Source organism: Drosophila busckii, chromosome 2L (genome assembly GCF_011750605.1).
Source record: "Drosophila busckii strain San Diego stock center, stock number 13000-0081.31 chromosome 2L, ASM1175060v1, whole genome shotgun sequence".
Taxonomy (NCBI): domain Eukaryota; kingdom Metazoa; phylum Arthropoda; class Insecta; order Diptera; family Drosophilidae; genus Drosophila; species Drosophila busckii.
This window is the reverse complement of record NC_046604.1, coordinates 8,829,589-8,847,120: the sequence shown is the minus strand read 5'-3', so window position 1 is coordinate 8,847,120 and position 17,532 is coordinate 8,829,589. Positions and strand designations below refer to the sequence as shown.

General features: G+C 42.6%; 5 protein-coding genes across 5 annotated transcripts; 4 read left to right on the top strand and 1 right to left on the bottom strand.

The window, feature by feature from the left end:
• Nucleotides 1-179: 179 nt before the first annotated feature.
• LOC108607749 (very long-chain-fatty-acid--CoA ligase bubblegum) lies at nt 180-5,326 on the top strand. The gene is made up of 6 exons (XM_017998777.2): nt 180-229; nt 2,258-2,522; nt 2,582-2,927; nt 2,997-3,496; nt 4,338-4,929; nt 4,993-5,326. The coding sequence occupies exons 2-6, from the start codon at nt 2,284-2,286 to the stop codon at nt 5,314-5,316; spliced, it is 2,001 nt and encodes a 666-aa protein (XP_017854266.2). The 5' UTR covers nt 180-229; nt 2,258-2,283; the 3' UTR covers nt 5,317-5,326.
• A 19-nt stretch (nt 5,327-5,345) lies between these two features.
• On the bottom strand, nt 5,346-6,402 carry LOC108607750 (epidermal growth factor-like protein 8). The gene has a single exon (XM_017998778.2). It carries the CDS (start codon nt 6,375-6,377, stop codon nt 5,712-5,714), a length of 666 nt encoding a protein of 221 aa, XP_017854267.1. The 5' UTR covers nt 6,378-6,402; the 3' UTR covers nt 5,346-5,711.
• Nucleotides 6,403-7,154: 752 nt separating this feature from the next.
• LOC108594235 (wnt inhibitory factor 1-like) lies at nt 7,155-7,981 on the top strand. Its single transcript, XM_017979351.1, has 2 exons — nt 7,155-7,247; nt 7,304-7,981. The coding sequence occupies exons 1-2, from the start codon at nt 7,155-7,157 to the stop codon at nt 7,979-7,981; spliced, it is 771 nt and encodes a 256-aa protein (XP_017834840.1).
• Nucleotides 7,982-8,060: 79 nt separating this feature from the next.
• Nucleotides 8,061-9,257, top strand: LOC108602967 (wnt inhibitory factor 1-like). The gene is made up of 2 exons (XM_017991353.2): nt 8,061-8,272; nt 8,335-9,257. The coding sequence occupies exons 1-2, from the start codon at nt 8,171-8,173 to the stop codon at nt 9,229-9,231; spliced, it is 999 nt and encodes a 332-aa protein (XP_017846842.2). The 5' UTR covers nt 8,061-8,170; the 3' UTR covers nt 9,232-9,257.
• A 5,359-nt stretch (nt 9,258-14,616) lies between these two features.
• On the top strand, nt 14,617-17,183 carry LOC108597925 (long-chain-fatty-acid--CoA ligase heimdall). Its single transcript, XM_017984545.2, has 2 exons — nt 14,617-15,728; nt 16,095-17,183. Exons 1-2 carry the CDS (start codon nt 14,650-14,652, stop codon nt 17,068-17,070), a joined length of 2,055 nt encoding a protein of 684 aa, XP_017840034.1. The 5' UTR covers nt 14,617-14,649; the 3' UTR covers nt 17,071-17,183.
• The last annotated feature ends 349 nt before the right edge of the window (nt 17,184-17,532 follow it).

The following is a 17,532-nucleotide window of genomic DNA, read 5'->3' as shown; positions in this document are numbered from 1 at the left end:
ATCGGCAGCTAAATCAGCAGCAGCAGCAGCAGCGACGGCAGCAGCGAGCGACAACAATTTCTATAACAAACGATCCTGTGCTATGCTCAGTTGACGCTTTGACTTTGCTGCGTGCGGTCGTTCTCTGTGTTTTTATCGTGCTGGGCCCGAAAGTGATTGTTTAACAAAAAGAAAAAAACAAAATTGTTAAAAAAGCGATTTGACAAAAACTAAAAGTTCTGTTCATTATGTAAGTTCGCTTTGGCTAAAAGACAATACAATATATAAAATATATATTTTTGGTGTGCGTGACTTCCTCAAAGTAAAGCGGCAAGCGCAGCGAATATGAAAACACAATAAAAGAATATCACAAATATCGAAAGAGCATAAAACACGTGCAAAGCTTTCATAAGCACAATATAAAAAATAAAATAAAATTACAATGCATATGGGCGAAAACTTTACCGGTTGTTGTTTTCTTCTGTTTTTCCATTAATTTTGTTTTGTCTTTGGTTTTTAGTGGGTCAGTGCACTTGCTATTGAGTTCATTGTCACTTCTTACACTCACTCAAAGTCAAGCGAACTCTCTTTTTCCATCTTTGTTTTGCGCAGACATCAATTTCTAATTTCTTCTTTTGCTTTGATCACAACTGTTCAAACCAAACCAACCACCGCCAAATAACTCTTCAGCTGTGTAAGCTCTCACACACATGCAAACATTCGCTTTGTGTGGATGTGTGTGTCTGTCAACTTTGTCTTGCGTGCTTTTAATTTCGAATTCTTGTTTTTGGTTCTTTTTTTGGGGTGTGCGTTGGCGAACTATTCAAAGCAAAGCACATGGCAAATATTTTTAGATGCTGCGCATACTTAATTATCATCAGTTTTGTTTTTATACGCAGCTTCTTAGCAAAGTAAAGTACAAAATTTTAAATTACATGAACTCTGACATTCACATGCTTTTATAATAATAGCTTCAGCTCTAAATATTCAACTCATGCTGATCGTATGACCGACCGGCGAATCTCTAGACTTTGCCTGTTATCAAAAGCCGGTTTGCCAACAACTATAATTCTGCTCTAGACTAACACTAGCACACATAAATATAGAAACAAAAGTTGTACACATATAATATTTATACGCCATCTCATATACATACATATGTAAAAAGTTTTGTTATTAAATAATATAATTCTGTTGGATTAAACAAATGCCTGTGTGTCGAAAACTAATTTATAGATTTTTGTTTATCTGTTTCTGCTCTATTTCGTTACAAAACAAAAATCAAAACAACCACAAAATTTTATTAAATATTTATAGTACAGAAATTATTATCGATTCACACTTTGCGGAAATTAATTAAATGGTTTGTTTTGCTTTTGATAATTACAAAACATAATTAATGTTCAATTACTTTTCGCTAATCATGGCACAAAGTTCAAATTATAAAAAAAAAAACATAAACAATTTAAAGTGTCTAGGAAAAATGGCCATGATATAGCACTATAACTAACTTATCATTCATTAAAAAAAAATTCCACTGAGTTACAAAGTAGATAAAAGAGAAAATGCGCATTTTATAAAAAAAAAATATTTTAATTGATTGACTTTCAGTTTATTACATTTAATGTAAGTTGTGCTTGTCTGAGCTTTAAGCAACTGCCAATCAATGCATCAATCAATCAATGCTGCTAATCTTGAACGGAAATCAAAACTATTTAAAACTATAGAAAATATGTTTAATAATAGTAAACAGTAAACTTTGCACCTATTTACTTAATTTTAGTTTTGGGATTTTCTTTTCATTTGTTGAACTTCTAGTCGTCGCTAGGCATTTACTTTGAACATTTTTTGTGGTTTGCTTATCTTGGGCACACTTGGCAATTTATTGATTAATAAAGCATTATATATGTATGTGTATGTGTGTGTGTGTGTGTGTGTGTGTGGGGGGTAAAGTTATCGTAAGTGAACTCTGTTTTTATAAACTTTGCACCGGAAAATTAAAACTCATGTGTTAACTTAAGTTAACAGATAAAAAACTGTTTGTGAATTAATGAGCAATGAGTCAAATTGCATTAATTTAAAATTGCTATGCTGATAACACATATGACATAACATTTTTAATTTATAAGGCAATAACATGCCTCTACTAATCAGGTGTTAAGTCATAATTTTAAGCTCGGCCGATAAGCTTCTAGCCTTGACACTGCTGCACTTGCGTAGCTTGAAATGAAATTTAGCATAAGACAAATATTAATTTTGATTATTTTTAAAATTCTAGTGCACACACACACATAAAGACGAGAGATGTCCACAAATGAAGCGCTATTCAATCGCCCAGGCCCGAACCGCCTGCGGCAGTCGGAGGTCTATCGCACCACCAACCCGGAGGAGGCGGTTAAGATACGCATGAGCAAGGATGGCCTGGGCGCCGAGGAACCCATCTCCATACCCGGCCTGCTCAAGCGCACCGCCAACAATTATGCCAACTATCCGGCGCTGCGGACCAAGAACGGCGACAAGGGCTATAACACAGTTACCTACAAGTAAGCTAAGCCAATTAGTTGCCAGTTGATTGGGGGCGCTCACTTAACTCAATTCGCAGGCAATATGAACAGAAGGTGCATCAGGTCGCAAAGGCGTTCATCAAGCTGGGACTTCAGGAGCATCACTCGGTGGGCGTTTTGGCCTTTAACTGCGCCGAATGGTTCTACTCCGCCATGGGTGCGATTCATGCGCGTGGCATCATTGCGGGCATCTACACAACCAACTCCGCGGATGCAGTGCAGCATGTGCTGGACAATAGCCGCGCCCAGGTAGTCATTGTGGACGACTCCAAGCAAATGGACAAGATTCAGGCCATACGCGCCAACTTGCCAAATCTAAAGGCCGCCATACAGATACAGGAACCCTATCCAGCGTACCTCAAGAAGGAGGATGGTTACTATAGGGTAAGTCTACTAAGAAATTGAATTTCTCGACTACGAAAACTAATTTGCGTGCTTCACTTCACTTCCCAGTGGTCTGAGATTGAGGCCATGAACGTGACCGATGTGGAGGATGAGTTCAAGCGCCGCTTGGAGAACATTGCCATTAACGAGTGCTGCTCCCTGGTCTACACCTCCGGCACCGTGGGCATGCCCAAAGGCGTGATGCTCTCCCACGACAACATTTGCTATGATACGCGCGCCATTGCCAAGTCATTGGAGCGAATTGTGCCTGGCTCAGAGTCCTTGGTTTCCTATCTGCCACTCTCCCATGTGGCTGCCCAAACGGTGGACATCTATACGGTCGCCTTGCTCGCCGGCTGCATTTGGTTTGCCGACAAGGATGCGCTGAAGGGTACGCTGGTCAAGACGCTGCAGGATGCGCATCCGACGCGCTTCATGGGCGTGCCACGCGTCTATGAAAAATTCCAGGAGCGCATGGTCGCCGTCGCCAGCTCCAGCGGCAGCTTTAAGAAAATGCTCGCTGGCTGGGCCAAGGGCATCACGCTCAAGCACTACATGGAGAGTCAAGGGTAAGTGTCGTCAGCCACCTCCCACCTCGAAAAATTGTATCCTTTACTTAGTGCAACATCAACCTGTGAAACATGAACATGAAAACATTGTGTGCGCATAAATTATGCAAAATGGCTGCACAGCTAAGAGTGGCTGCATCCCAGGCACCGCCGCTGCTCTTGGACAGAGCTATCCTGGCTGGCTATTATAGCTGTAAGCAATCCCTGCCGCGTTTCGTGTACTAAATTATGCAGAGAACGCGCAGAGCGTTGTGGGGCCCACGGCCCAAGCACTGCCAGCAATGGCAGCTAGCTTTGGTTTAAGCTAAAATCACAGACAACAACATTACTCATACGTCAGCTTGTACACGAACGCCAGCCAACCGCACGCCGTGCCAGCAAGCACGTGCTCTCCTTTTTTCGGAGCACTCTGGAGTTTGGCTTTAAGCCAAACTTTTTGACAGTGATTAGAGCTAAGAAGTAATAGCGCTTAAATGACTTACAGCTGCTTTTAAAAATTATTCCACCATTTTTTTTTGATATATCCTCTTCTTCTATAAATTCCTAATCAAGATTAAAATTTACTATTTAACTTTTGATTGTTTGTGCTATTAATTTACGTTGTTTTTTGTTTGAAACATAAATTGAGCATTTGAAACAAATATTGTTAGTTGCAAATTATTAAGCAAGCTAAAAGACTTTCTGCATATTTATTTTCATGTGTCAGCATACTAATTACCTGCAGTGTTGCTGCTGCGCTTGGCCATTATCCTTGCCCCAATTACTCAGCAACTTTTGCCACTCACAAAACTTGTCAACAATTTAAATTAAACTTTACACACAACTTTCTTCTCTTTGGCAGCAAGAGCAGCTCAGGTTTCCGCTACAAGATTGCCAAATCGCTTATTTTGTCCAAGGTGAAGGCCGCCCTGGGCTTTGATCGCGTCATCAGCTTGGTGAGCGCTGCTGCGCCCATGTCGCCAGAGACCAAAAAGTATTTCCTCAGCCTTGACATGAAGATATTGGATGGCTTTGGCATGTCCGAGACCGCAGGTTGTCATACGCTTTGCCTGCCCGACACGACGTCGTTGAATACCATTGGCAAGACGCTGCCCAGCTGCGAGTCGAAGATTATCAACAAGGATGAGAACGGACATGGTGAGCTGTGCATACGTGGTCGTCATGTCTTCATGGGCTATATTGACAATAAGGAGAAGACGGAGGAGTCTTTGGATGACGATTGCTGGCTGCATTCGGGAGACTTGGGCTTTATTGATGACAAGGGATATGTTTGCCTGACGGGTCGCTCCAAGGAGATTATTATTACAGCTGGCGGTGAAAATATTCCACCAGTGCAAATTGAGAATGTGATTAAGAAGGAGCTGGATGGTATTTCGAATGCTTTCCTGGTGGGCGAGCAGCGTAAATATCTGACGGTGCTGGTGTCGATTAAGGTGAGTCCTTTACAAAATTAAAACTTTGCCGACTTTGCTTAACATCCTCTTGCGTTCTTACAGACCGAAATGGACAGAGAAACCGGCGCACCTTTGGATGAGCTTACACACGAGTCCATGATGTGGATGAAGACATTGGGCGTTGAGCACAAGACCCTCACTGACATACTTAATGCCGGTCCCTGCCCGAAGGTCTGGAAGTCCATTGAAGATGGTATCAAACGCGCCAACAAACAGTCCATCTCAAATGCTCAAAAGGTGCAAAAGTTCGCCATCTTGCCACATGACTTCTCCATTGCCACCGGGGAGCTGGGACCCACTCTGAAGGTGAAGCGTAATGTGGTCAACAAATCGTACGAAGACATAATTGAGAAGCTGTACGCTTAAAGAAAACCCACAACCAAACCAAAAACAAAAAAAACCCTAACGAAATAGAGAGAAAGTGAGAGAGAGAGCAGCCTAACTTGAGCTTTAAATTGAAAATGAATTTAAGAGACTTTTCCCAAAGCCTTCGAGTGCCAGCCAGCCTATGCTTATAGATTGTATCTAGAAATTGTTTATAATAATTAATTATTCACGCTACTCAGTTGGTATGAGTGCGAGCTTGTTGATGAAGTTGCGCTGATAGCTTGCCTACAGCTTTTCCATAACTATTTAGTTAATTATTTAGTGTGTAAGCCTACAATTATTATATGAGACAAATTGTTTTATTTACTGAAACGACGGGATATATTCGATTGTTTGAATTATTACAACAATAAAGTTGATTTTATAAAATTGAATTACTCTGAAACCGCCTCAGTTGCCGCCTCCAGTCCCTGGGCCAAGCGTTCGGCCACTTTCTGCATTAGCTCCTCCATGCTCATCTCGATCTTGACGCAGGCACGTCGGTGCGTATCGTAGCGCTGCTCCTGGCCACACTGCACACGCTCGCAGCGCAGCTGCAGACTGAACCAGCTGCTCATATCCTTGTAGCCAGGACGACACTCGCACTCGTTGTGGTACACACAATGACTGTGCTCCGGACAGCCGCCGGCGCAGATCGGACGACAGCTGAACTGATGCTGCTTGTTGGCATGATGCGAGTGCTCGTAGCCACGCATGCAGTGGCACTTGTTCGGCTCCACGCAGTAGCTGTGGGCGGGGCACGCCTCCACGCAAATGGGTTCACAGAAGCCAAAGATAATGGTGCGATAGCCCGGACAGCAGACCTGCACAGTGTCCCAGCGCACGCGCTCCTCATACACCACATACTGCTCGGCAACTGCATCCGCATCCGCAGCACTTACATTGGCCAACAGCCTGGTCTTGGTCTTGGTCACCGGCACTTGGTACTTGACGCTGATGTTCTTCTGACAGTGCCCATTAGTAATGGCCATGGAATGCGACTCATCCGGAAGCAGCAGCAGCAACATCAGCGAGATCGTCAACGTACATAGCGCCAGCATATTTTGTCAGTCCGTTCGCTAGGCTATGCCGCAATCGTTTGTAGTCGCTGCTTGGGCAGACTCTGTGATGATGGCGGAGTTCTTTTGTTCGAAATCAGTCTCGGGGTCGTCTGTAGTTGCACGATAAGTGGTCGCATCATCGATGCGTTGTTTTGCACTTGTCGGCGGCCTTATCGCTGTAGCCTGTGCAGCAAATGTCGCAACATTGGAAATGCACTCAGTTGACTCAATCGAGCATGTTGCTTCCCCTTATTGCGAGCTCTTATATCAGTGCGCTACTGGGATCTTAAGAGAGGGATTAGCATTTATGGAAACTCTATCAATTACCCGTAGTAATCTCTTGCACACTTGTACTTTTAAGATTAATGTTATTTTCTCTTCTGAAATCCCAGATATTCAGGGGTGCAACGAAAATTACCAGTGAAACAAAATTCCACTGAATTTGAAATGAAATTTCAGCGGTGCCGCAGAACTTCGAGTGGAGTTCCATTCCATTACAATCCGCAACATTATTCCTTTCTCATTGGAACGGAGTCAATGGAAGTGAACTTTGTATCACAGAATGCAACTAAAATTATTCTCGCTTGTGAAATCCCCGATAGTAAAAATGGTTTGAATCAAGCATAAATAACTTTGCATGTATGTGTCATTAACCACATATACATACGCATATGTTTATATAAATACTTTGTAAGAACGCAGGAGAAAGCTTAGTTTGAATTCACTGACTTGGCGATCGAATTGTTTTATAAGCTAAGCGGAATAATTTACAATACAATGGATATATTGTATAACGGTCTAGTTCTTGGACTGCTGATAAGTCTTCAAATTTGCACAGCGTACGAACTAATTCACGTCCCCACAGATAAAGTAATAAAGTATTTGAATAACTGTGATAAAGTTACTTAATAGATCTATTCAAATAGAGTCCATGCAAGTTAGAATGTCCGAAGAACAGCATTTGCGATGTCGATGTGTGTCGATGTGTGAATGGATATAGGGAGTCCACGAACGGAACCTGTGAGCCCATTTGCGAAAAGGCTTGTGGTGCACATGACAAGTGTGTGGCACCCGATACATGCGAATGTGAACCCGGATATAGGAGAGGCGGTCCCCGCAACAAATGCCTGCCGATTTGCAATCCAAGCTGTGGGAACCATGAATTCTGCCGTGCTCCCAACCAATGTGACTGCAGAGTGGGCTATATGCGTGTGAATGGTATATGCGAGCCTCAATGTGAACAGGGTTGCGGACGATATTCTCCCTGCAAAGCACCCGATGTTTGTAGCTGCACCATGAACTACGAATGGAATCCCAATAGCTGGATGTGTGAACCAAAATGTGAACCAAAGTGTGGGAAAAATAGTTACTGCAAGGGGCACAATGAGTGCGAGTGCCTAACCGGCTATAAACCAGAGAATGCTACAAAGCAGAGTTGCTATTATGTAATGCCAATTTGGCTTTACTGGGCGATAGGTCTGTTTGTACTACTAATACTTGGCATTATAATTGGTACCATTATTTATCATTTGCGCAAAGGACGTGCAATTGATTATTATCCCAATAGCAAGTTCCGGGATACTAGAAAAATAATTGATAATTAAGCAGAACATATTTCTAATGAGTAACCACAATTCCCATGCATATGAAAATAATTATAATTTGCTGACAAATCTCAAGCAAACTGTTAGTAAACTGTCTTGATAATAAAATGTATAGCTATGAGTTTAGTTTAGTGCGGCTTCGCGGCTAAGCTAACCACATAAATTTAGAGTTTTATTTATAGAAGATCCATGACTAAATCATGGTTACTGCTTGCAGTCATCGTAGCAAACAGCTTTTGTCAAGCCAAGAGCGATATACTATGCATAAATATTGACAAACGAGGAAAAGACGTAAGTACGATAAATGGCCATAGCTGAAATATACATATTCGTCCGAACTTACCTTCTTGCAGTTGGTCAAAGTCTGCTGCGAGGGCTATGTAGGAACGCCTCCCAAGTGCCTGCCCCACTGCAAGCGGCGTTGTCAAAAGAATGCCCATTGTATTGCACCCGAAATATGCGAATGCAATAAAGGATATCACCGCAAATCGAGGAAGTCCGGCGGTTTCAAATGCGTGCCGCACTGCGTCATGGCGTGTGGCAAGCACAGCTATTGTGCAGCTCCCGATGATTGTGTCTGTCGCAAGGGATATCAGCGCAACTTACCGGAGCAACAATGCGAGCCCATTTGCGAGCCGCAATGCGTGAACGCGCTCTGCACGGCGCCGCAGGAGTGCACCTGCAACGAGGGCTACGAGACGATGGGCGGCAGGTCGTACAGTCTGCAGGGGTGCCAGCCACAGTGCAGCAACTGCACCTATGGTGACTGCCTTGCACCCGAGCACTGTCGCTGCTGGCCGGGATTCTTTAGAGACGCGGGATGCCGTGCGCTGCCAGATGCGGTGCAGTCGGTGGAATATTGTTTGAATAACTGTAACTGCTTGCACGAAATCACCCACTGGGCTGTCGAACGTAGCGTCGATGCATGTCTACAAATTTGCAATAGAGGGCTCCAGGAGCCTTGCGTGGAGCTGAGTACTTGCCGTTGCATTACGGCCAATAATATATTCATTTGCGAATCTGAGCCAACTGAGCCGCCGCGTCGTTATGCTTGCCTGGAGTTCAAGCCCTCCCCGAAAATATCTGCAGACATGACGGAGAGCAGCAGCACTAGCGCCACCAGCTCTACCACTAGCCTAGCTACTACCACACCCTCTAATGTAAGCGAGGGTCGTACGAATAGTTCTGCTTCTCATACTGCCCACACTCTAAATCTCTGTGCAATATCTTTTATTTTAATTCGTTTTTAGTAAATTATGTTCAACCCATGCGCGATAGCAAGTACAATTGTATTCATATCTACACTCAAATCCTAGCTACTACCACACGCGATAGCAAGTACAATGGTATTCATTTCTCACTCATATCCTATATACCACCACCCGATTACATGCGAGGGTCGCTCCAACAGTAGTGACTCTACATATGTTTTGTATCTATTATCATTCCAAAAATTATAATCAGCCCATGCGCGTCAGCAAGTACAATGGTATTCATATCTACACTCATATCCACATAAACAATGCATGTTTGTTTGTTTGTGGGCAGCGCGCTTTGCTCTGCTGTTGATTACACACGCGTCTACACATATGTACAGTTGTATGTGCGTTGGGTCTTTTGCATATGAGTTTTGTGCGTTTGTGTTGCTCGATATATACAAATAAACATGAGCACAAAGCAGGCGCCCAGAAATGATTAGCAAAGCGAACGTACATACATACATACATATGTAGGCAATATGTGTTGTGTATTAATGTTGTTGACGTTGCTGTTGTTGTTATGTGTACATACGTGTAGTACGAGCAGAAGTATGTAGCTAAAACGGTAACGGCGACGTCAGCAGCGGCATTCTTAAATTGTGTTTATGTTATGTATGTACATACATGTGTACATATGTTTATATGCATGCTTGTAATGAGCAGAGAGCGCGTCGCGCCAAAACCAGAAATGGCATGAAAATGAAATGTAATCAGCAACAACAACAAAAAACTTGTGTAGCGACTACACACATACATACATACTTATGTATATATTTACATACATATGTAAATATGCATGTTAATATGTACACATGTCTTACATATGCTATTCGCTCTGCTCTGCTCCCCGTCTTCATGATGTCGTTCCGGCGACTTAGGCCTCAGCTCTGCCTCAGCTTTGACGTTGACGTCGCGACATCAGACTCTTACTCTCAGTGCATCTGCCCACGTATTGCAACTCACCACTCAGAGCACAACAACTTCATTTGTATGATTATCGACGCTGCATGTTTACAAAAGAAACCGTTGCTCACACTGGCGGTCAGAAAAGTATGTCTAGCTGCAGAATTTGTTCAAGCTAATAGATTGAAATACATTTGTAGTAGCGCTTATATTAACTTTGGCAATTAAAAAAATCAGTAATTAAATATTGCAGCATCCAGTTGAAAGTTATATTTTTGCAGGGTGTAACACTAGCGGTCAGAAATATACGTCTTAGTAAATAAATGTCATGTTGTTGCTTTGAGTGATCAACTGAGAGTGTCACACTAGTGGCCAACAAAGTAGGTACAGCTGCACAATTTGTCCCTATATAAATCAATAATAATAGAATTCAAGTGTTCATGCTTGACATTTGATAAACTAAACTATTTACTTAATATAAATTATAAACAGCGAATAGTAAGATGAAGTGATTTAAAATTTTTTTATTATTTATATTTTTTTATATTTAAATTAAATTTAAATAAATCAACCCACAGAATCCTTATTTGGAGTTAGAATTATTATGAATGGTAGAAATTCCAAGACTCTCCAATCTCTCTGAATTCCACCTTAGAGCTTTCATACTCTAGAGATTTCTGTGGCAGCTCCATAGATATGTAATGTCATGCGATGATGACAGCGCAAAATTGTATCTGACAACAACACCGATCGATGCGCTAAGAATTTTCCGATGATCGTTGAACCAATCAACAAATTGTAACGTCATTGAGCAAAAGATGCATGACTCTAAATAGATAAGACGACGAACGATTAAACGGTATATTAACTTGCACAGTCACTGCCATATAAACAGTGAACTTCCATAATATGTATTTGCATCTCCGCTGCAAATTATAATAAAGTGAATTTGAATATATTTTCATTGAAATGCATTTCATTGCTGACATTTTTGTGGGGTGTTTGTTATTCTGCAATGTTGTTACGTGTCGTGTGTTAATGAGAGGATTATAAACAGTCTTAAATACCGGTTGTTATTGTAATAGCTATTTATGTGGTTCGCTGGCTGATGTGGCAACTAAGCAGAGAACACAGAGAGCAGGGTTAAGAGAGCAGTCAGTGTGTGTGTGTGTGTGTGTGTGTGTGTGTGTATGTAAGTATGACTACATGTGTTGTTATCGTTTATTTGTTCCCCACCGCTCAGCCGCTGCTCCAAAGCAATGATTGCGGCTGGCTGAGACTGCGGCCTAGCGACTGCGGCGGCGGCAGCTGAGCTGATATGCTTACTACTACGTTGGCGTTGTCGTCGTCGCTGTATATTCAAACATAGTTACATACATATGCTTAGAAATGAGTTTGAATGAGTCGATAGCAGTGGCTGTGGGGCAGTGAGCGTAGGCGGGGGAGAGCGTGCAGGGCGTTTGGCGTTGGTGGTGGCGACTGGCGAGTGCAATGCTTACGAATATATGTACATATATATACTTGTGTGTGTGTGTAAGTAGCTATGCATGCATGTATGTTCATACATATGCTTACCCGCTTGTCAATATGTACATACATACATATGTTATTTGATTTTCGTTGTTTTTTTCCTGTTTTTTTTTGTGTGTGTTGTTGTTCTTGTTACTGGGGTACATGAATATAAATGTTGTTTATCTGTCGTGCTGTCGTCGTCGCAGCCGTCGTCTCGGGTATCCGTCGGGTACTCTGCCTCTTTTAGTAGTTTTGTGTGTGTATCATACATATGTACATACCTATGTATGTATGCTTGCATGAATATGTGTGTGTTTCTTTATTGTTGTGTGTACTTGTTGCTGTTTTTGTTGTTATTGTTGTTGCCTGCCTGGCTGGCTGTTTTATTCACTTGCTCGCATGAAATTTTTGCTTTGGCTTTGCTTGGTCTCTTTTCTCCCGCCTGCTAATCAATGCTGCGCGCCTGGTTATTTCGCTATATCTATATGTACACAAACAAATCTACAAAAGTCACAGACATGCATATGCACAAGCCCCACGCCCCCCGCGCAACACACACTAACCCACTGCCTGCGCCACTAACGCGTCACGAATCGTGCGTGTAAGCAGTAAAAAATTCACACATCAATATATTTATATACATAACTGTATGTATACATAACTAATGGTAATAGATAGATAGTTAAATCAGCTACTGGCTAAGATAGATTGCAAACAATATGAGCATAATATAAACATATTAGTAACAAAGTGGCACAAACTTTGCTACACTTTAACAAATGATCAAGCTGAGAGTTGGAATCAACAAGTTTGTGTACAAATATTAATTAGGAATTTAATCTGTCATTAGGCTTAACATTTGCTACGCCTATTAACCTTGCTCTGAGGTTAGCCAACTATTCTTTTTTTTTTTGCTCTTACATAGCAACAACATTGCCCCTAGGTGACTGTTTATACATAGAATACATACAAACATGGCTGGATATGCATATTCATATCCATATATGACATTCACATGTACCGTTACACTTGAAGCACTTTACTCTATGTATGTACGCTTTGTAGAAAAAAAAGGAAAGCAGCAACAACAACAGAGCGCAATATTGCAACTACTACTATTTGTGCTTGTATGTTATGTTTGCAGAGTGGAGAGCGGTGGGGAAACAACAATGTTAACACTTGTCTGACATTCATGGGCTGCTGTTCATTGGTAAATAATTTCATAATAATGTTGTTGTTGCGGCTTGACAAATGATAAGCGCCGACTACAAATTGCAACAATTACAAGTGAGTTAATAATACTTTAATAATTGCTCCACACTTGCATGTAAAATATGCGCGTGTGTACGTAGTACGAAAGAGAGAGCGAGAGAGCGCGGCGCTGTGTTTTGACAACACATTGTGCAATAAAATAAATTAAACAATAAATTATAAATTTGTACAAAAAATGACTGTTGCTCGAACAGGCGCGCATCAATGCAATGGCAGCGACGCGGCAGCAGCAGCAGCAGCGATTTTTACTCTGCCACAACCAGCAGCGAGTGCTGTTGTTGTTGTTGTTGTTTTTGGAGTGTGCGTTTTTTTCTGCTTCTATTTCAATGCTTTGTATGGGCAAACAAACATATGTATGTACATATGTAACATGCCTATGTATGCGTAACATAGCTGTAATGCGAGCAGAGCGCGTGGATGAGTGACCAGCCGCCAGGCCCTTCCCCTTTAGCTCAGCTGAGCAGCGCAGCAGCAGCAGCAGCAGCAGCAGCCAAAATAAACTCAGAGAACCTCAACAAATTCATGTTTTATGTACAGCCAAGCGTTGACACACATATGTATGTGTGTGTGTGGGTACCTGTTAGCTTACGCTCTCCCCCTCCCTCTTTACCTGTTCCACTGACCTGGGCCCTGCACTTCAGTTGACGGACACACAACAGCTGTGTGCCGATTGATTGGCCGCCAGTGTTTGTCTAAGGTCAGTTATGTTTGTATGACGTGCGCTTTGATTTAAGCGGATTAGCTCAGGCATTCTACACACTTGAGGTGACAAATCCTAGGTACATAATTACATATGTGGCTATTGTATAGGCAGGCAGCAGTGAATAACCTTCAGTTTGTTGATTCCAAGAAAGTGAATTTTGACGTCCTGTAATCAGCAAATTATCAAAATGTTAGTACCTAGGTGAAAGAACCCATTAGACAATCATAAATGTGCTGTAAACAAAAATGAATTTATAAATTTAAATACAATTGTTCATTCTCTTGTTTAATTGTAAATACTTATTTTAGTATTTAGACTTTTTATACACATTTGAATGATTTTAAAAAATGGAAACGTGTATTATGATGTAGTGCAAAGGGAGAAGGAGACCCTATAAAGTAATAATATTCTTGATCAGCAAGACAAACTAAATCGATATGGCCATGTCCGTCTGTATGAGTGCTTTTATTTTATTTATTATTATTTCCTTCGATTTACACACACAAAATTTAATGGAAAAATCTAAAATAAATAGCAAAAACGCTTTGCCATGCTCTCGAACGAAGCAAAAAATTTCAGGATGATCAAACATAGGCGACATTAAATTACAGATTGAAATCTAATATTTAAGAGCATTGAACACACCAATACAAATACATATGTTTGGTAGACAACTCAAGTGTTGAACTATCGACCTTTTCGGATTTTCAAGTCATGATAGTGAGAGTGCGTGCGATTATGGGGACCAACCCAAATTTTGTGCAGGTTTTCTAAGCTTCTGATAAGCAAACGGATGGACTCTAAACTGAAAACACAGAGGGCCTGCGTTGATAAGCCAAGAGATGTCTAAAGGTCGTACGATGTATGCTGGCACACTTAGAGGCAGGCCAGCAGACTTAAGCAAAGATTACGGAACGTCTGCTTGGGCTTATCAACTCTCTCGAATAGACGCGCCTATCAGAGCCTTAAATAGCGCGCTGTATGTCGCTTGGGCGTTTAGTCAACGCGACAACTTCAAGATGAGCAAACGGATTAGCGATAAACTGAAGCCGGCAACAAGCTATACAAGCTGCTCCTTGCACGAAGGCGTGCTGCTGCGCCTCGATGAGCACAACACAATGGAGCCCAAGACACTGGCTGAGTTCTTTCATGAAGCTTGCGAGCGACACGCGGAGCGACCTGCCTTGGTGTGGGAGACGCCGGGCGCGGGAGAGAATGGCTGGACGACGTTGAACTACAAGCAGTATGCGGAGCATGTGGAGCGCACAGCGTTGATGCTGCTACAGTTGGGGCTGGAGGAGCGCAGTTCGCTGGGAATTTTGGCCTTCAATTGCCCGGAGTGGTGTTTTGCTGAGTTGGGTGCGGTGCGAGCGGGCGCCATTATAGCTGGCATTTATCCCAGCAACTCTGCTGAGGCAGTGCATCATGTGCTGGCCAGCAGCGATGCCACAGTTTGTATTGTGGACGATGCCAAGCAAATGGCCAAGCTGCGGGCCATTAAGTCGCGCCTGCCACGCCTTAAGGCGGTGGTGCAGCTGCATGCGCCCTACGAATCATTTGTGGATCAGGAGCCAGGCTACCACAGTTGGCAGCAGTTGCAGTCACAACTAAACGACAATGAGGAGCAACTGCAGTTGCAGCTGCAGCAACGTGAGCGCAACATTTGCGCCAATGAGTGCGTCATGCTTGTCTTCACCTCCGGCACCACGGGCATGCCCAAGGGCGTGATGCTTTCCCATGATAACATGTACTTCGGCACCAAGTCTGTCTCCGCCACCATGGGCAACATTGTTCCAGGCGCCGAGCGCCTGGTTACCTATCTGCCTTTGAGTCATGTGGCTGCCCAAGTATTTGATATCTTCCTCTGCATTGAGAATGGCAGCTGCTGCTACTTTGCGGACAAGGATGCGTTGAAGGGTACGCTGGTGCGCAGTTTTCAAAAGGCGCGACCCACGCGCATGTTTGGGGTACCGCGCGTCTTTGAAAAATTCCAGGAGCGCCTAGCAGCCGCCGAGGCCAAGTCAAAGCCACTCTCCCGACTGCTGCTACGAAAGGCGCGCGAGACGGTCGCTCAGCATAATTTGTCAACATATGCAGGGTGAGTTAATGAACCTTCAAACTTTCAAGTAAATTCAGAAACCAGCAGAAGCTATAAAGTTATTAAACCATTTTCAAGTCTACAGCAAATTAACCCAAAATCAGCACCGAGTTGGTTTTAGCTGACAGAATTCTTATTGGTAAAAACTCCAAGTCCTCGTAACTAAGCAGTACTACAAAAGAAGTTAAATTAAATCTTTCAAGCCAAATGGATAAATTTGATTTGTTTCGAATATTAAGTTACTTTGACGAAGACTTGTTCCGATTCCTAAACAGTCTCTTAGATTGATTTGAAATTCGGTGGAGTCCCAGATTTAGAATTTATTTTGCAGTGATCTAATAATTTGATTTTTGTTTTTACTTATAGCGAGCAAAGCTCCTACTATACCAGCGCCAAATACTGGTTGGCCTCGCGTTTAATTCGTCCCATACACACGATGTTAGGCCTCGATCAATGCCAGACTTTCTTTAGCGGAGGTGCACCCGTAACCGAAGAACTGAAGCATTTTTTCCTGAGCATCGATATGCCTGTTTCTGATATTTATGGAATGTCCGAGAGTGGTGGCGCCATTGCATATAATGTGCATATAACCAATCTTTTTAGCTCCGGACCACCGCTAAAGGGCGTGGAAGTTAAAATACTGCAACCCGATAGCGAAGGTCAGGGTGAGATTGTGGCTCGCTCGCGTGGAAATTTCATGGGCTATCTTAACGAGCCAGAAAAAACGGCGGACAACATTGATGCGGATGGCTGGCTGCATACAGGGGATCTGGGTTATTTGGATCCTCTTGGCAACTTAGTTGTTACTGGCAGACTGAAGGAGCTCATCATAACAGCTGGGGGTGAAAATATACCACCCGTGCATATAGAAGAGCTTATACGGAAGGAACTTCCCTGCGTGGCGAATGCTTTGCTAGTGGGCGATCGACGAAAATATCTCACTATTCTGCTGACGCTGAAAACTAAAACGGACGCCGAGACTGGCCTGCCCCTGGATGAGCTAAGTGTCGAAACTATCGAGTGGCTACAGAACTTAGGTCTGCAGCAAACAAATCTTTCCGAGCTGCTGGGCATACGCGCCGATCTGCAACTGCCCAACGATGCGGCTGATGTGGCTGCTGCTTTGGAAATCAATGCTGAGCCGAAGCTTATCGAAGCTCTGGAGGCGGGCATAAAGCGTGCTAATCTTAATGCTATCTCTAATGCTCAGTGTGTGCAAAAGTTTGCTTTCTTGCCACACGAATTCTCACAGGCCACTGGGGAATTTGGACCCACGCTGAAGGTCAAACGCTCGGTGGTGCACGCAAAGTACGCCCAAGTGATCGAGCGGCTCTATAAGTGATTTTATTAGTTGCAAGCTCAGCGTAATTTTGTTGATTTAGCTCTTAATGTTTTTTTATTATTACAGTTTGACTTAGACTTAACTCAGATTTTTAATAAACCAAAGTTCTATAATTATTTTGTTGTTATTTACAAACAATTTGCGGTCAATCAATCGAAAAGAAAAAGCCTCGAAATTTATTTAAATATACAAATGGAATTTAAAGCAAGAGTTTTGATATGCATGTAATAGTTGCAAATGTGTAAAATAAATCGAACAAGACAAGTCGGACTTGGAAGCACAAATGGTGGAAACACTACGCAGTTGATTCTTCCGAATTACCCTCATTAGCATTCAGCTTTATTTTAATCATGAGTACAATCCATGCTTTTGTCAATAAACTAGGAAAAATATAAGAAACATTGCTATCTATGTACGTCTTCTATTCGGGTATTTTGGTCACTCCACCGAGAAAGCACAGCT